The sequence below is a fragment of the Trachemys scripta genome, chromosome 10 (genome assembly GCF_013100865.1).
Source record: "Trachemys scripta elegans isolate TJP31775 chromosome 10, CAS_Tse_1.0, whole genome shotgun sequence".
NCBI lineage: Eukaryota > Metazoa > Chordata > Testudines > Emydidae > Trachemys > Trachemys scripta.
This window is the reverse complement of record NC_048307.1, coordinates 47,199,085-47,218,628: the sequence shown is the minus strand read 5'-3', so window position 1 is coordinate 47,218,628 and position 19,544 is coordinate 47,199,085. Positions and strand designations below refer to the sequence as shown.

Here is a 19,544-nt window from a genome sequence, read left to right as displayed (position 1 = left end):
CTGGGAGCTTTCCGTGAGGATCGGGGGCTTCCCACAGGTTGCCCATTCGTGCAGTCCCCTGCTCCTGCTAATCTGCCCTTGCTCCCTCCTGCCACGTTGCAAAAGGTGCCTTTGGAACAGTGACCTCCCCTCCCCCTGCTCCACCGCCTCATCCCCCTGCAGCTCCCCCTCCCCTAATGCTCCCCAATCTCTCCCGGCTTGTTTGCCCGGGGAAAGTGGTGAAACGGAGCCAAAGCGCTTCTCACGCGAACCTCACCAATCTTTAACTTCGCCCGGCTCAGGGGCAGAAAGCTGCTGCCTGAACAACGTTAACCCCCTGCGTTGGGCGCACAATCCGGCCCCTCTTTCCCCGGCCCCCAACTCCCCGGAACCCTCGCTCCAGGGCCAGGAAAACTTTGCTCCCCAGTGATCAGGGATGACACCTCTACTTCGCAGCCCTGGGATGAAATGGAGCAGTGCCTGGGGCAAACGAAAGGGGAACAGAGCAGCGGGTCCCCTCCAGGGTGAGATGGAGGGGTGGGGGAAGGTGTGTAAATGGGACTTTCCTTCCATACCCCCGCTATGAAACTTTCCAAGTACGAACCCTACTTCCCAGGGTTACTGTCTTCGCCTGGGCATGTTACAGACGCTATAGAAACACACGGGATGTGGCTCTGCCTCTGCCCCTAATCGGCTCAGTGGCTAACTAGTGGGTATGCCCCAGCCCTCGGGATTTTAGGAATCCTTTGGCCTGGCTATCAGGCCCCCGCTTTTCTAATAATAAAAGGCATTTTCACGTCGGCTTTCTGCTCATCACCCTCCGCGCTCCGCAAAGGCAACCCGGGTCGATTCTCTTTACAGTTGCAATGGTATGAATATTTGGCCCCTTCCGAGAGAAATCAAAGAACAATGAGGTTTCTCCTATTCACTGGGGGGCAATGCCCTGTCGGGAGAATGTCCCTTGGAGCAGAGCAGCCGGTCAGTAACTTCAGGAGAGGAGGATACTTCTGGGGCCACTGGCGGGGGAAGACGAGAAGCGAAGCGCTAAGCTGTCTGCGCTAAGGGGAAGGGTGTCTGCACAGAGATCGCCCGAAGAAGAGCTCTGTGCAAACTCCAAAGCTTGTCTCTTTCATCAGAAGAAGTTGGTCCAATAAAAAGGTTACCACCACCACCTCTTTCTCTCACAGATCACAGTGACAGCCGCTGGAATGGCACCCCCGCGCCATGGGGTGGGGGGTGGGGGGTTAGGCTAGTGACTCCCCCCCATCCCCCAGGACTGCGCCGGGCAATAGAAGCTGTCGGGCACCGCTGGCGCCAGCCTCTGCCCTGGATACTGATGTGTTGCTGTACAGGGTTGTTGGGGTGGAGGGTTAGGACTGGTTGAGTATTTTGCGCACCAAAGCCACCAGGCGCATTCAGCATTCTCGGAAACACTCTGAGCTGAGCTCCTGAAGCCCTCACGACTCCGGGCACAGAGATGCCCACCTGACCCGACCTCCTCCCCCTCTGCCAACAAAGACTCCCCAGCGCTAGTGAGCTCAAGGACGAGCAACAGCCGAGACCCGGGGATTCGGGTTTCCAGAAGCAGGATGGAGGAATCGCGCTCTTGCATGGACTGAGCCAACCTCCCCTTCTCCCGCGCTTCCTCCAGCAGGCGCAGCGGCCTCAGCGCTGGAGAGCCCCTGTTTCTGGCACTGCACTGACATCTGTCTGTGCTGCTGCTCGGAGCGAATCCCTGGCGCTCTCCAGGGATCCTGTCCATTGCAAACTGCAGCGGTTGTTATGATGGGGATGGAGCTGCTAGTCATTACTTTGCAGTTGGAAGCTTTGTGCACACTTTTGTCACGTGACGGGAGAATGATCGGCCAATCAGGGTGCAAGGAGGCGCATATAAAGCTGGCAGAAAGTGTCACTTCAGTCAAGTTGCTGGGGAGGAGCACCTTGTATCTCTCCACACACACACACAAGCCGCAGACCACGGGCATCTCCGAGCTGCACCCAGGAGCACCCGACTCCTTAGAAGAGGTCTCCACGGCAAGCTGCGCCAAGCATCTGGGACGCACAGGTACCGCAGGCTGCTTTCCCCCGTTCCCTGTCTCTGCAGTGCTTCTCTGGAGATCCAGCCGCAGTGTAAACGCTGGGGGGGGGGGGGGGGCTGATAAATGTGTCTGTCTGGTGGCTTTGCACATATAATGTAGAAAAGTCTTCCCCACTCCCCCACTAGTGATAGAACTTCTTAGGCGCTCAAATTACCTGGAGTCCTGAGCTATCGTGTGATGCATTATCAGGTCAAGCTAAAAACTGTTTGCAGAAAATCAGAGTGGAACCTAATAGCTGGAATGATACCCTATCCCCCTGAGCATGTAGCTTGCAGATGAAATACCATGGGGTCAGTTATAACTCTGTCTCCCACATTCACAAGCAAGAAGTCATGCAAACAGTCATCTCCAACATCCTGCACGGATATATCTTTGGCAATAATTAAGGGCCAGGTCTTGCTCCTGTCAAAATTATTAGCAAAACTTCCATTCAACAGCAAAAGGATGGAGCCCTAAATCTTCTGCCACTGACTTATTTGTCTGGATGGGAATCTCATCAGTTAAGAGCACTCTAGCCAAGCTGGGTTTGTATGTGTGGGTGTACAAGAGGAGTTTTCCAAAGGGTTCCCATATTAAGGCTCTGACCTCTCTTCCCTTAAGATTTGGATGAGTAAGCAATATAGGATGCTTGTTGGGGGGCATGACTCAAAACCTAGACATCTCCTATAGAAGGAACAAGAAATGTAGACAAAGGAAAGTAAATAGTGTCTGGCAAAACTGTTTTAAACCCCACAAATTTGCTTTAGATCAGATGGTCTGATTTAAGTGTCCCCAAATATAGGACATTTAGAAAGGAGGACATCTTATGAGAGACCCTTATTTTCAGATCCACCTCTGCCCACTGTGCCTCGCTTCTGCAGGGAAGCGGTGTCTTCCTTGGGAATTGTCTGGCTTCCTTGTAGGAGTGGAAATCCACCGCTTAATGTTTTCCTAGTCTCTAATAATTTCCTTTCACTAAATAATTAGGAAGACTGTTCCTGTTTTTGCATGAAATAAGCAAATGTCCATTCAGTGATGGGCACAAAAGTCCAGTCTGGGTTTCCTGGTGACTTAAAAAAAGCACCCCCCACCCAGGAGAACTGACCCCTTTTAAAGAGTCTACACATCATCTCCTTGTTCTCAGTGAATGAGCAGACTCTCTTCCTTCAGTGTCAAGTAGGAGATGGAAAAATCTGGACTGATTTCCTCACTCACTAGCTTATATCTCTCCCTTCGTGGAAATGAGAGGCACTCCCTCCCCTATGTCAATCTTTAATGGGTGAATAGTGACACTAACAACCATACTGTGCTCTTTGGAACTGATAAGATCTAGTGTGTCAGAAACAAACACATGAAAGGAATCGGTGTCTAATCTGTGCGCTACTATGTACTGGTGCTGTAAGTAGAGAGACTGCTGCTCATTCAATAGACCCTTCTGGAGAGAGGCACACACTAGTTATAACGGAGACTCTTGACTAAAGCTGAACTAGGCTTTGCCTTTAGATTACACTTCCCCCCCCCCCACCCACGAACCCCCCTGGCATAAAGAAATGTGGTGTGGTCATACTAAGAATTTTACAGAGATCTTGATAGCCCCATCTCTCCCTTCTACATGTGCATATTCCTGGTGATCTTAAACTGAGATCAAACACTAAAGTCCTGCATCCTGTGATACAGTCAGCAAGACTAGAGCCAGCAGACCCAGTGTTAGGGCCAAATTTTAACTTGGGTAACTACCTTCTATACCCCAGAATTTCCCCTTGGTAGCTCCAAGTCATTAAGGCACCTTCTCTTCATTCCCCTAGTAAATGCTGGTATAATGCTGCCACAGCCTTTTAGGGAACCATGATGTTCCACTCCAGAAATGGCAACATTTCAGCAATGAAGTTCTTCTTGGATATTCTAAGGAAAACCCTGCATGCATTCTTTAGATGAGCTGGGGTGGAATGCTACAGGGCTGGTGACCCCTAGAAAATCAATAGGACTCACTAACCATATGAATAAGATGAGGAGAATTTGGCTCTGTAAGCAGGGCCGGCTTTAGGCCAATTCCACCAATTCCCCCGAATCGGGCTCCGCGCCTAAGAGGGCCCCGCGTCCAGTGGCAGGGCTGCCCAGATTGGGGGGCAAGTGGCAAAGAATCCCTTCCCTGGCTAGAGGCACCTTTTTAATTTTTACTCACCTGGAGGCGCTCCGGGTCTTTGGCGGCGGGTCCTTCAGTACTGCCGAAGACCCGGAGTGAGTGAAGGACCTGCCGCCAAAGACTAGGAGCACGGCTGGGTGAGTACAAGCCCTGCGTGTTTTTTTTTATGTGTTCCCTGCCGGGGCCCCGTCGACTGTTCGAATTGGGCCCCGCACTTCCTAAAGCCGTCCCTGCCTGTAAGCAGGTCCCCCTTCAGTTCCTGGAAACCCTGCCAGGGTGAATTAAACAGCATACATAATCCATCAGAGCATCTGTATTATTTCTCCCTTGTGTGCCAAGTGTTAGACCAACTGAATATAGCAGCAGCTAGGAGTCCCCCTCCTGCACCCTGGTTCAGTCTTGTATACGGCTTGCCTTCTTCTCCCGGCTATCCAGCTGATGAGCTAGTTACCTCTAACTCATCAGGTTCTCTACAGATCCAAGCGATCTCTTCTAACTTTCCAAACCTGCTCAAACTACCTAACTCCCTCCTACTCTACAGCCCGTACCCTGGGTGCTCTATCTAAGGGTATGTCTACATAGGGATAGAAAACCCACAGGTGGCCTGGCTCAGCTGACTCAGGTTCTCAGGGCTCTGGTTCCAGAGCTAAAAACTTGCTGTGTAGATGTTTGGGTTCAGGCTGGAGTCTGAGCTCTGGGACCCTTCAAGGGTGGATGATCCCAAAGCTCAGTCTCTAGCCCGAGTCTGAATGTCTACACACCATGTTTTAGCCCCACAAGCCTGAGTCCAAGTCAGCTGACCTGGACCAGCTGCAGCTTTTATCCCTGTGTAGACATAACCTAGTGACCAGGGTGCTAGCTTACAACAAGCTCTGTTTATAGCTGTTTAATGGCACACTGTCATAGGCATGTAGTATGTAAAATGTTTTAGGATCCTTTTAAAGGCTTCTATATAAATGTAAGGTATTATAACTCTTGGGATGAAAGGAGCAAGATCTCTGGTCCTGGGATCATTTAGGAATAAAATCAGTGTGGCAAGTTTTTTCACTATGGTCATTTAAAGTAATATGGTTCAAGTAGAAATAGTCTCTGGGAAATAGATGTTGCAATGAAATTTGCAACTGCATCTTGATAAGAACACTCTGTAAATTAGAGTTAAGGCAATGAATATTGTCACTTAGTGCAGAGGTGCTGGAACTTGGGGGGGGCATCAGAACCCTTTGGCTTGAAGTAATTTCCATCATATACAGAGCTTACCGTTTTGTTCAGTGGCTTTCAGCACACACACCCCCCACTATAAAAATTGTTTCAATGCCACTGACTTGGTGAAGCTACAAAAGCACTGTCTCTGGGAACCTGACTGTACAACATGTAGCACATAATGTTTAGAAAGCAACACTTAAATGTCCTATCCTATCTCCTCTTTGGTAAAGATCAAGGGGGATTATTTTGCTGCACATACATTTATATATCTTGTGGGGGTGTTTAAAAGGCAGTGATGTCCACAAACTCAGTGACTGAATAAACCCCACAACTGCAAAGTGGGAAAATCAATGGGACAACTCACAGAAAAGTATTACTCAGTCTGAGTACAGGGCATCATAATGTAACCCCAAGTAACTTGTGTAAGGTCATAAAGCAAGTGCCCCAACCAAGATTAGAATGCAGGTTTCCTGACTGCTAGCTTTATGAAGTAACCATCAGATAACACTGCCTTATAACCTGAGATGCCTTCTGGACTTTACCTCATACCTTTCTTTTGTTTAATTTTAGGGTTCTTAGTCCCTTGAAGATGAAGGCTGCAATGTCACTGGTGGGAAGCCAGGGCATTATCTCCGTCACCGAGATCCTTATTGCCTCTGCTGTCTTCTGTCTGACGTTCATGGTCATCAGATCCTTCCGGCAGCAGATCCCCAAGGGGCTGAAGAGGCTCTCAGGACCAAGGGGTTACCCCCTGATTGGCAATGTGCTGGAGCTGGGGAGCAATCCACACCTGACCTTGACTCAGATGAGCCAGAAGTATGGAGATGTGATGCAGATACAGATCGGCACCAGACCTGTGCTGGTGCTGAGTGGGTTGGACACCATCAAACAAGCCCTGGTGAAGCAAGGGGAGGTCTTCATGGGGCGCCCTGATCTCTACAGCTTTCGCAATATTGGAGATGGCCAGAGCTTGACCTTCAGCACTGATTCAGGGGAGGTGTGGAGAGCTCGCAGGAAGTTGGCCCAGAATGCCCTGAAGACCTTTTCTGTTTCGCGCAGCCCCAACTCTTCGTCCACCTGCCTCCTCGAGGAGCATGTCTCCAAAGAAGCTGACTACCTAGTAAGAAAGTTTCTGCAACTGATGGAGGAAGAGAAGAGGTTTGACCCCTATCGGTACATGGTGGTCTCTGTGACCAATGTAATCTGTGCCATGTGCTTTGGCAAGCGTTACAACCATGATGACCAGGAGCTGCTCAGTATGGTAAACCTGAGCAATGAATTTGGGGAGGTGGCTGCCTCTGGCAACCCTGCAGATTTCATTCCAGTGCTCCAGTATCTCCCTAGCCGCGCCATGAAAATTTTCAAGGATCTCAATAAGAAGTTTGACTCCTTTGTGCAGAAGATTGTTAAGGAGCACTACAGCAGCTTTGATAAGGTAACAGGCTTGAAGGTGATTCATTTGCATCCATTTTCCTGCTCTGTCCTTCATTATCTGCTCATTGTCTTTTCTCTTTTGCTTTCTGGCTCACAAACAAATATCAATTGAAGCAGAGGTTAGAGAAGAGGTAGTGGAGATCATGCAACATCTTCTTCTCTCTAGCCAAATAGCATTTCTCCCACTGAAACCTTACAAATTAAAACCCAGTTACTTCTTACAAACAGACTATTTAGAGGCATTATTGCTATATTTTGCTATTAAATGTTTTCAATTGATTATAACTCTTTTTTTAATCTAAGTTTCATAGCTGCTGTAGGAAGCAATATAGTCCTCTCTATTATCATAACTTGGGACAAATAGCATTATCTGTTAGCTAATAACTGCAGGGGAGAAAAGATTATTTGCATGTCTGAACCTGCAGTGTAATCATGCTTTGGAGTTCACACACCTGTGGCAACGAGGCACTAGACTTTCCTCCCTCCAGCAGTGGACTGTTCTTGTTTAACTGCCTTAGTGTTTTGGAATTTGGTACCCTTTACAACCTATGGACTTTCCTATTTCAGGACAATATTCGAGACATCACCGACTCCCTGATTGAGCATTGTCAGGAGAAGAAAGTGGATGAATCTGCCAACATTCAACTCTCTGATCAGAAGATTGTCAACATTGTCAATGACCTTTTTGGAGCTGGTAAAAATACTTGCATTCAAATCCAAAGCAATCTCAGCCTTTTCTGTTCCAATTTATCTCCAGGCCTTTGATTCATGCAACTCTCATTCTGAGGCATAAAGGATACTTCAGTTGGCTACTGTTAGGAGGAGAGCAGTTAAATTTTTACAAACTGAAAGCTTAGAAGTTCTTGAATCAAGAGTCTTTGGCAATTCAGTCCCCCTGAAGAACTTTGTAGGAACTGTAACCATGAAACAAGTTCTCAAGAGACAGTTGTGTACTGCTGTTTAGTGTTGACAATCCAGAGTTGGGATGATAAAGCTACTAGAGATGGATCTGAACTAAAATTTTGGGTTCAGATACCCTTGAGTTTAAGTTGTGGCACATCCACATTTTTGATTAATCTTACAGAGCTGACCAAAAAAAGTGCACTGATACTAACATTAACAACTTGCAAAATTGGCCAAGAAATGATGAAAATCTAAAGTCATGGGGGTGTAAATTTCCTTTGACTTGTCTTCACATGATGACTAAATGCTTTTCCTTTGTCTGTCCAGGTTTTGACACTGTGACAACTGCGTTGTCCTGGAGTCTCATGTATCTTGTGACATATCCAGAAATTCAGAAGAAGATTCATGAAGAATTAGGTAGGTTCATGTTTTGTTATATACAGTTTCAAGGTCTGTGTCTCAAAGGCTGGGTTCCAAACAACTTCTTCCTCCACTCTAACCTGTAGATCAGACGATTGGCAGAGAGAGGAGACCCAGACTGTCAGACCGGCCCATGCTGTTTTATACAGAAGCTTTTATCTTAGAGATGTTCAGACATTCCTCTTTCCTGCCCTTCACCATTCCTCACTGGTAAGTCCTGTAACTGTCAAGGCTGGTTTGTGCCCTTTTTTCAGTGCTGCTCGGTGAGACTGGTCTTCTGACTCAGCCCCCTTCCTGTGCAGACTAACACCGAATTCTTTACCCTGTTATCACCTTAACCACCTCCCGATATGAAGCCAAGTAAACCATACTCTTCTGTGGGAACAGTGCAAAAGGCACCCTCCCTCCTTAAGATGAATGGGGGGGAAATACTTGGCAGCACATTTGAATTAATTATTCAAACCCTTCCTGTGACCGTACCTATACATGGGATTAACTCCAATCCAGCAACTGATGTGGCTGTATTGATGCAAAGGGTGGCTTTAGTTGGGGTTTGTATCTGTGTAGCTGCACTGGTTGTTGATTGCAAGCTACTGAATCCCAAGTACAGTTAGTTTCACTTCAAACCCTGCAATTCACCTGATGCAGGGCCATTAAGAGCTATCACATAGTGTCTTAATGTTTTCTTCTCTTCCTTGGGAGAAACCATGTGACCTGATCACTTCAACAGGCATTTATTTCCTGTGACAGGAACTTTCTTTGCTAGTAACATGAGTTTGGAAGTTCTCCTCCATTTTCCAGAAATGTTCACAATTAACTCTGCAAGTACAAACAAGGATGGGCTATCAACTAACACAAGTCTGAGGAATGCAAATAAGATGTACAAAACAGGACACTTCTCTAGAACTGTCACCTCACTTTGATTCACCTGAAAGGGGCCTTGCAGCTTTTTAAACTTAAGACAACCCCTGTTTCTTTCAGCACAACGAGAGACACAGTACTGAATGGCTACTTCATCCCGAAGGACCTCTGTGTGTTTGTCAACCAGTGGCAAGTCAATCACGATGAGTAAGTTCAGTCAGACCAAATAAGATGGGTTGGTGCTAAAATTGTTCCAATGCCTTTATATCAGTAAACCAAATCTAGATGAGTCCTAAATGACTGTACTGGATTATTGGGAATATGCTGCAGAAATTATTTCAATAGAAACCCTGTAAACAGGTTGAAGTTTCTGGTTGGGGTGGGGGGGAGAGGAGCGATCTCACTGAGGATTTACTGTATGACTGGTAAACAATGGGTCTTATTCTTTTCACTTACACTAGTAGAATTCCATGGATTCGAATAGAGTTCTGACTTTCAACCTTGTGAGAGGAGAACTGGGACCAATGTGGCTTTTAGATACTAATGTTTGAGCCTTTCCCCATACCCATATGCCACAGTAACTAATGTTGTTCATACTGGGCCTGCTAGACTAACCTAGTTTAAGGAAAGCCATGCCTCACCAATCTTACAGTTCTTTCAGGGACTCAACAAACATTTGGATAAGGGTGATCCAGTCGATATTGTAACCTTGGATTTTCAGAGCTTTTGAGAAGGTTCCTCATCAAAGGCACTTAGGGCTACTTAGTTTCCTTGGGATAAGAGGGAAGGTCCTCTCAAGGATCAGAAACTGGTGAAAGGGTAGGAATAATTGGTCAGTTTTCACAGTGGAGAGGTGAACAGCGGGTCACCCAAGAATTTTTACTGGGATTTGTGCTATTCAACATATTATTCTGGAAAAGGGGGCAAAGTGGCAATTTTGCAGACAATACAAAATTATTCAAGATATAGCCAAAGCTGAATGCAAAGAGTTAGAGGTATCTCACAAAACTGGATGAGTGGCCAACAAAATGGCAAATAAAATCCAACGTTGATAAGTGCACAGTAATGCATATGGGAAAATCTCCCCCCCCCAAATTAGATGTTACCACCAAACAAAGATCTAGGTGCCACCACAGATAGGTCTCTGAAAACTTCCATTCAATGCACAGCAATGATCAAAAAGACTAACAGTATGTTAGAGACTATTCAGGAAGGGATAAAAAATAAGATGGAAAATATCATAATGCTGCTGTATAAATCCATGGTGCACTCACTCCTTGAATACTGTGTCCATTTGTGGTTGCCCCATCTCAAAAAGGCTATAGTAGAACTGGAAAAGCTTCAGAGAGGGGCAATAAAGATGACAAAAGGGTATGGAATGACTTCCATACCAGAAAAGACTAAAAAGATTAAGGCAGTTCTGCTTAGAAAAGAGATGGTTAATGGGGGAGGATATGACAGGTCTATAAAATCATGAATGGTGTGGAGAAACTGAATAGGGAAATGTTGTTTATCCTTTTACGCAACACAAAAACAAAGGGTCTCCCAATGAAATGAATAGACAGCAGGTTTAACACCAACAAGTGGATGTACATTTTCACACAACGTACAACTAACCTGTGGAACTCATTGCCATTGGATGTTGTGATGGCCAAAAGTATAACTGAGTTTAAAAAAAAAACTGGATAGGTTTGTGATGGATAGGTCCATTATGGATGGTCTGATATTCAATTGGTTTTCCCAGGAAAATTTCAAATTATGAAACCTCAAATCATTTAAAAAAAAATTGAGCCCATTAATGACTTGTTTTCCCCTCAGCTGAAACTATATTGCCTTTGGTCACTAACATAATGGGTTAAATTCATCCCTGGTGTAACTACATAAACTTTCGAGTAAGCAACACCAGAGCTGAATTTGGCACAGAGGATTTTGTTGTTGCAGTGCTAAAAGTAAGAGCACGAATGAATAGTAAAAGTGGTGGGATGTGAGGTTGAAAACTATTGCCATGTTTCACACGAGTCTGTTCTGATGCTATTCATGCTGAAATGCCTGCTTTGCTAGTAATCCTTCAGATGATGGTACAACTGTACAACTACCGTCTTCTCTTTCCATTTCAGGAAGCTTTGGAAAGATCCATCTACCTTCAACCCAGAGCGTTTCCTCAATGCTGAAGGGACTGAAGTAAACAGGGCAGAGAGTGAGAAAGTGATGATGTTTGGCTTGGGGAAGAGGAAGTGCATTGGTGAGTCCATTGGCAGGTGGGAGGTCTTCCTCTTCTTGACCACCCTGCTCCAGCAACTGGAGTTCAGCGTATGTGATGGTGAGAAGGCAGACATAACACCTCAGTATGGACTGACCATGAAGCACAAGAGGTGTGAGCACTTCCAGATTAAACAGCGCTTTGAAGTGAAGAAATCTGGGTGAGCTGCAGATTCTCATTGCTAGGACACAGAGGGGAAATACAACATCACAATATTTTGGCTTTTGGAAACTACCACCCAGACTGCTTTGAAGGCTGACATGCTCTAGAGCATAAGATAATACAAGCCATGTTGACTTTGCATCTGTACTGACATAGTGGAGGTTCTGACGTAAATGTACTCTCTCTGCTGCTGTCTATTGGCATTCAAAGACTGTATTACAAATGACTCAAGAATTGGCAAAGCCTGCCAAGTATACCCTGAGGAGCATGCCCTGTAGTGACATCTGACACTTCAATTAGCCAACTCCATCATTCTTACCTGTAGAAACAACAGAATCGGGCAACATGCTTTGATCATGCAGCTGATCTTGAGAGGTTTTACACTGAGTATCTTGAGTTCTCTGCTGAACTTCCCTTAACATCCCTGAGGTGTAGTCTTTTTATGACAGGCACCCAGGTTTTTTTGTGTGCCTTAATTTAGAATAAGCGACTTTAGCCTAAGATTATCTCTGATATGTAACCAGCTGGCTATGGCTGTGAAATATATTGAATATAGAATCAGATGTATAACCTGTAAACAGAACACATTTTTGCAGCCATTATTTCTAATCTCATTGGCTCATCTCAGTTGTCTAAAGGTTTTGAGGAGAAACATAACCAGCCTTCTCCTAAATGGCTGGGATGAATAATTTTCAGATCAGGAGCCATTTGTGAAATTTCCAATCTATTTGTGCTGGCTGAAATGCATCTTTTGGCAGAGAGCTAGCTCAATACCCATGCACTACTTAAGTCTTATTTTGAAAGCTTGTGTGAACTTAAGTGTTGCAGAGAGGAATGTCACCTGCTGTGTGGCTGGTCAGCTAAATCACATGGTATCCTTCTCCCTGAAATATTTTAAAGAGGAGAATAGTGAAACATGCTTATCTTGTAAGAGAATTCATAAAACTGTTGGGATTTGTGAGCATTTCCTTTAATACTTGGCAATTGTCTGGATACTTGTAAATAACTCCTAGCAAACAACTTGATACTGTTGTACACAAAAATAATATTAATTCAGCGGTCTTACTAGACCAGATCTATTCATCTAACAAACACCTTTTCAAAGTCACAAGTTAAAATGGGTGAAAACAAAGGACAGACAGTGCGAGGGGAAACCAAAGACATTATTTGCCTTCAAACTGTGTATTGCTGCTCTTAAAACTAGTTTTTAGAGAGAATTGGTAATAGAGTTATATGTTCAGTCTAGTAAAAGGGGAGGAGGGACAGTAAGTGGGACTCTATCTTATACTGACAATCTCTGCTGCATTCCATATGTCCATCCAGAGTAGATGTCTTCATTACAAATAAAGGAAACTTATGTCCATGCCCACAGCTTGCTTATTTTGTACCTGGCTGAAATGTGATCTGTATGTAATAGTTTCATTTAACTGATAAAATATCTAAGAATTACATGTAGAAAATCTCTGAAATAATAATCATTAACATGAGATGCTCTTGATTGTTGCCTGAAAGTCTGTGTGCCATAGATAACTTCAACAAACTCAGTCGCATGTTACTGATCTCTTCCTCATTTTCAGGGGCCTGATTTAGGCACTTTTGCATCCAGCTTCTCTGTTCTGATATCAACCAGCTGTTACCTCACTGTAGGAACAGTCCTGCCAATAAAGACAATGAGAATTTTGCAGTCCTCACTGAGACTAGATCAGGCCTTTTCTCTGCATACAGAGAATGTAGCTATATTCAGGCCTAATCCAATACTTATTGAGGTCAGTGGGGAATTTTTGACTATGTACCATGAGCTATAAAGCCAGTTCAGCTCCTGCTTTCACTGAAAGTCAGGCCTAACCCTACTGAGATCAATACTGTTCCACTAGTATAAAATGGAACAAAGACCATAGTTTATGAATGATTGACTTTCACAGAATGTTTCATCCTTGTGTGTGTTCCCTCTTAGATACTTGTCTACACTGTCCCAGCTGGTGATGCGTAACAATCCAACCATCTGCATGGTTCAGGGGATACAATCTGGTTTGCAACTACTGCTCTGCACTTCCCTTTCTCTATGTATTACTTCCTACTCCCTGCATAACTTCCTTCTCAAAACAGGCAACTCACAAGAGTGACTGAAACTTGGCCGTAAATATAGACTGCACCAGGCCCCAAGGAGTCATAGTATGTGAGAGATTTCTCAGAAAACTGCACATACAGTGGCATCTAACTTGTACATGGACATCCCACTAGAAATGTGTGTACACACACTTTTTGTGGCTATAATTACATATGCCACCTTCTCAAAACCTAGCCCTTGATGCTATGAAAATGTCCATACAGATTGTACTTGTTCAGAGCCATGTGGGTTCTAGGATAACTCAAAGCCACTCAGTTGTTACATGAGACCCTGCTTTAATGAAGCTATCTGTTCCTTAAACAGGTAATACAACACCTTCAGTGTAAATAATGGAAGTTACTTGTATTAACCCAAGGAAGAATGGGGACCCTGTATATACTCAAACACATCCAAGCAGTGACACCAAAAACCACTACTGGACACCCTCAAGCACACTTACTATGCTTTAGTCTATCAACTCCAGAGCAAGTTGAATAGTAAAAAATAGTTGAACACTGTAGTGAAGAAAAGTGCTAAACTGGCCTCATTTGCTGAAGAGGCAAGCCCTTGTTAGTCAGCAATATTCAAATGACCCCCAGCTAGTCCCAAAACTGTATACAAACCCCAAAAATCCACGAATTTCAGCACAGTTGATTCCTCAACTGAAAATTCATTCCAAAAGTGCATTATTCCAATAAGGTGAAGTTTTCCTTTGGATAGATGGTCTGTTCAAAGTCTATGTATCACCTCAGGTCCCAAATAAGCCCTACTTTGGGAACTGAGGTGATGCATAAGCCTTGTGCTGGTGCCCTCTGTCCAGGGTGAATTGCACCGCTGTTGAAAATTTTTCCTTTGACTTCCATGGCTGTATGCAGTGTAGTTTTAGTTGGATATTAGAGAGGCAAGGTGGGGGAGGCGATAGCTTTTATTGGACCAACTTAATAAAATGCTTAAGAGTTGAATAAACTATCATGACTGTTACAGTTCCGAGCAACTTCACCTGTATTTCCCTGCAGTGGTCCAGCAAGGATCTTCACTCTTAGGCCCCTGGTTCCTTAGATATTACCTCTCTTGGGTGGAGACCTGCGACTCTCTCCCTTCTGACCAGGGTATGTCAAGCTGAACAGTTCCCTGCCTTCACTGTATATTTCCCAGCAAAGACAGGCTGCCTAAAACAGGCCTGCTTACTTTCTCTTCAGAGACAGAAACAGCGCGACTGCTGCAGATATAAGTTGCCATCCAACTCTTTCTAAGCAAGCCTACTTTATTCTTAAAGTAAAAAGCATTACAGAGAGCACACTAAAAACAATAAAAGAACTCACATATGTACTAATAAGTAGGGCCCTACCAAATTCACGGCCATGAAAAACATGTAATAGACTGAAATCTGTTTTTTTGTGTGCTTTTACCTTATACTATACAGATTTCACAGGGGAGACCAGTATTTCTCATATTGGGGGTCTTGATCCAAAAGGGAGTTGCAGGCCAGTCACAAGGTTATTTTAGGCGTGGTTGCAGTATTACCACTTCTGGTAGCAGCACAGAAATAAGGATGGCAGTATGGTATTGCCACCCTTACTTCTCTGCATGGTACGGTATTGCCACCCTTACTTCTGTGCTGCCTTCTGATCTAGGTGGCTGGAGAGTGGCGGCTGTTAGCCGGGCACCCGACTCTAAAGACAGCGCCCCACTAGTAGCAGTACGGGTGGCAATACCCTACCATGCCATCCTTATTTCTGCACTGCTGCCTTCAGAGCTGGGCAGCTGGAGAGTAGCAGCAGCTGACTGAGAGCCCAGCTCTGTAGGCAGCAGCACAGAAGTAAGGGTGGCAATACCATACCCTGCCATCCTTATTTCTGTGCTGCTGCTGCCAGCAGCACTGCTTTCAGAGCTAGGCTCTGACCAGCAGTCACCACTCTCCAGCTGCCCTGCTCTGAAGGCAGTGCCGCCGCCAGCAGCAGCATAGAAGTAAGGGTAGCAATACCACAACCCCCCTACAATAATCTTTCGACCCCATTCCCAGCTTCTGGCAAACAGAGGCTAGGGACACCATCCCTGCCCATCCTGGCTAGTAGCCATTGATGGACCTATCCTCCATGAACTTATCTAGTTCTTTTTTGAACCGTGTTATGGTCTTGGCCTTCACAACATCCTCTGGCAAAGAATTCCACAGGTTAACTTTGAGTTGTGTGAAAAAATACTTCCTTTTGTTTGTTTTAAACCTGTTGCCTATTAATTTAATTTGGTGACCCCCTATTTCTTATGTTATGAAAAGGGGTAAATAACACTTCCTTATTTACTTTCTTGAATTAGTATGTGCACATTTCTCCAATGGGTGGAGGGGTAGGGTGGTGGCCTCAAAGGCTGATAACAGGGCAAGTTCATTACTTCTCCTCTCCCCAACAAGAGAAGGTACATGCAGTGTCACAACAACACATACACAATAGCCTTTTCAATACAACGTAGCCAAAGGTATTAACCCTAATTCAATGAGGTTTAACTTAATTAAGTAAGGCTTATCTTAATTCCATAAGACTTGTTCAGAACTTACAAGATATTGTCAGTCTGTCAAAAAGCCAACATGACATAAAGAATATTTAATCCTGCTTCTTACCTCTGGAGGAACTTTGCTTGAAACTGAAGCTCTGAACAAAGGACTGAACGACCAATCCAAGCTGTGGATGTACTCCAGAGACTTGACTTAAGCCAGCAGTTTATTCCACCACTGCTACAAACCTGAACCAAGAACTTTGCCATTACTGTATGTAATTGATTCCTTTAACCAATTTTAACTTTCACCTTTCTTTCTTTCTTTCTTTCTTTCTTTCTTTCTTTCTTTCTTTCTTTCTTTCTTTCTTTCTATAAATAAACCTTTAGATTTTAGATACTACAGGACTGGCATCAGTGTGATTTTTGGGTAAGATCTAAATTATATATTGACCTGGGTGTGTGGCTGGTCTTTTGGGATCAGAGGAACCTATTATTTGATGAGACTGGTTGTAAAGAACCACTCATCTCTGAATCCAGTGTTTTTGGTGGTGATATAAGAACTGGAATGCCTGAGGAAACTGCCTTTATGTCTTCTTGTTAGCCAGTGTGGTGAAACAGGAGTTTACTTTTGTGGCTGGTTTGGTATATCTTATAAAAGAAAAACCACCAGATCTGGGTTGTGTTTGCCCTATTTCTCAGCAGTTCATCCTGAATTTGGCATCCTCAGTTGTGACCCACTAAGACATGGTTACACCAGCCAACCAGAGGAAAGTTTAGAAGCAGCCAGTCAGGGCCAGGCTGAGCCCTATAAGTCGGGCTGCAAGGCAGAGAGAAGCTGAGTCTGTCTCTGGAGCTTGAGGGAGAATGACTGGTTGCCTGTAGAGAGAAGTACCTGGGATAGAGCAGTGCTGGGCAGGGTCAGGCTGGCTCCCAGACTGTGGCCTTGATACAGGGTCCGAGTAGGTGTTGGGACTACGGAGAAGTGGCCTAGGGAAAGCAGGTAGCAGCAGAGGGGAAGGAGAGGCAGTGAGCGCTGCCAGCTATAGGATCCCTGGGTCGGGGCCTAGAGTAGCAGGTGGGCCTGGGCCCTCTCCTTGCCTCACTAGCTGCCGAAGGAAGTGGCCAGCCAAAGGACTGCAGTTTGCCGCGAGCGAGGGGCTGGACTAGGGGCCTGTGACATTCCCCTCTGGTGTTATCCAGACTAGTGATCTGCTGGGTCACTCCAATCCTTGACTGTGGGAGCCAGCCTTACCCTACTATGCTGTGAAAACCCCCACTCCTGGGCTGTTCACACACAGCCTCTGGCATGTAAGCTAGGGTAATCAGATGTCCCAATTTTATCGGGACTGCCCCGATATTTGCTTGTTTGTCTCGCGTCCCAACCAATGTTAGGTCGGGACACTGGACAAACAAGCAAATGCTCCGGATCCCGGAACTGCTTGCGTCCCACCCTCCCCCCTGCCCCAACTCCGCCCCCTCTTCCCCCGATTGGCTCCCTCCCCAAATCCCTGCCTCTTCCCCAGGCTTGCCATTCCTCCTCCCTCCGCAAGCGCTGGAGGGAGGCCCCGGAGACGCAGGGAGCGCAGGGCCGGGGTGAGTGAGAGTCCGGCCTGGTCCCAAGTACAGGCAGGACTCAGTCGGGCGGTAGGGAGAGTAGGGGGGCGGCCCGCGGGGCCAGGCGGCGGCTGTTCTCCCCCCCGGGCAGCGGGAATCGGGAGCAGCCGTTGCTGCAGCTCCCACTGCCGTGGGCGGAGGAAGCAGCCGATGGCCAAGCTCGGCGGCTGTGGCTCTGGCGCCTGGGCCAGAACCCCCCAAGCCTGGGCCTGTTGCGGGGACCCAGCAGCGCGCACACTGCGCCCAATCCCTGGCCAGTCGCGTCTGGGCTGCAGCCCAGCTGATGCAATCCCACGGCGGCCCTGGAGTGGAGGCAGCAGGCCCTAGCCCACCCGTCCTGCTTGGGTCCCGCAGGCCGCCCCCCTACTCTCCCTACCGCCCGACTGAGTCCTCCCTGCGCTCGGGACCAGGCCGGACTCTCACTCACGGCATCCCGCTCCCCCTGCGTCTCCGGGGCCTCCCTTCAGCACTTGTGGAAGAAGGAGGGGGAGGGGGTTGGGTTTTGTTTTTTTTTTGCCACCTTTTTTTTTTCCCACCCCACCCCCACCCCCGCGTCCTGATATTTGACCTGGGTGATCTGGTCACCCTAATGTAAGCTACTCCTTGGACTGTGCAACCGAATGGCACTAGCCAATATCTCCGGTCCCAGACACAACCCTAGGAACCTCCATCTTGCTATGTCCAATTATACCTGCTGGACGCTGCAAGCTTATATTAGTTCACCAATTTAACAAAGAAATTGATATGTACCAGGCTTGTTATCCAAAGGGGAGACTCTGACATGCTTCAAACAAAACACACTGCTTCAGGTAGAATAAACAAACAAATTTATTAAATATGAAAGATAGATTTTAAGTGATTATAAGTCAAAGCATAACAGGTTGGATTTGGTCAAATGAAATAAAAGCAAAATGCATTCTAAGCTGATCTTAACACTTCCAGTGCCCTTACAAACTTAGATGCTTCTCACCACAGGCTGGCTGGTTGCCCTTCAGCCAGGCTCTCCCCTTTGATCAGTGCTTCAGTCGCTTGAGGGTGATGTCTGTAGATGGAGGTGGAAGAGAGAGGAAGAGCATGGCAAATGTCTCTCACTTTTATCATGTTCTTTCTTCCCTCTTGGCTTTGCCCCCCCTTCAGAGTCAGGTAAGCATCACCTCATCATAGTCCCAAACTGACCACAGAAATGGGGGTGACTCACTTGAGAGTCCAACAGATCATTTGTTGTTGCCTAGGCCAGTGTCCTTTGTTCCTGTGAGGCTGGGCTGGGTTTGTTTCATACATGCCCTGATGAGGTGTGAACTGCCTCTCTGCTCTTGGAGAGTTTTTGCCTGGTTTGCTTTAAGCCAAGAGGACACATTCTCAGCTTCATAACTATATACATGAAATTACAACCTACAACATTATTATAACATTACTATAACAACGATTACTATAATATTACCATAACAACAATGCTCAGTACATCATGAGCCTTCCGAAGACACCCGACATGACAAACTTTGCATTGAATACCACACAATCATATTATAAGGATGGACATGGGGGTGTAGGGTTTTCCCACAAGGTACAGAATGTCACAGGGCCAAAGTTCGCCCAGCGAGAGGCTGGGTGAAGGACTGCCAGTTCCCCTGGAAGGGGGAGACAATGGAGTTGGGGCACAGCCAGAGGCATTCCCTGAAGAGGACACTGCGGTTCAGGAGTGATGCAGGTCCTCACAGACAGCAGAGACAGTGGAGAAGCAGCGACCGAGAACGAGACACCACAAGAGGAGGGCATCCTGCTGATGGACAGAGTTAATTCCAGGCACAACCAGCAGGAGGTGCCACGGTGGTGAGCACAACCCGTTACACAGGGCCAGCATTAGGGGGTGGCAAGCAGAGGCCCAGCAAA

General features: G+C 46.2%; 1 protein-coding gene across 1 annotated transcript; it reads left to right on the top strand.

Moving 5' to 3' along the window:
• The first annotated feature begins 1,913 nt into the window (after positions 1-1,913).
• Positions 1,914-12,843, top strand: LOC117884466 (cytochrome P450 1A5-like). The gene is made up of 7 exons (XM_034784885.1): positions 1,914-2,044; positions 5,974-6,838; positions 7,405-7,531; positions 8,068-8,157; positions 8,247-8,370; positions 9,142-9,228; positions 11,139-12,843. Exons 2-7 carry the CDS (start codon positions 5,993-5,995, stop codon positions 11,443-11,445), a joined length of 1,581 nt encoding a protein of 526 aa, XP_034640776.1. The 5' UTR covers positions 1,914-2,044; positions 5,974-5,992; the 3' UTR covers positions 11,446-12,843.
• The last annotated feature ends 6,701 nt before the right edge of the window (positions 12,844-19,544 follow it).

Excerpts from the sequence above, each read along its gene's own strand:
- LOC117884466 (XM_034784885.1), top strand. The coding sequence starts at position 5,993 with ATGAAGGCTGCAATGTCACTGGTGGGAAGCCAGGGCATTATCTCCGTC. Across the intron at positions 6,839-7,404 it reads ACTACAGCAGCTTTGATAAG|GACAATATTCGAGACATCAC; the intron begins GTAACAGGCTTG and ends TTCCTATTTCAG. Across the intron at positions 8,371-9,141 it reads CCCTTCACCATTCCTCACTG|CACAACGAGAGACACAGTAC; the intron begins GTAAGTCCTGTA and ends TGTTTCTTTCAG.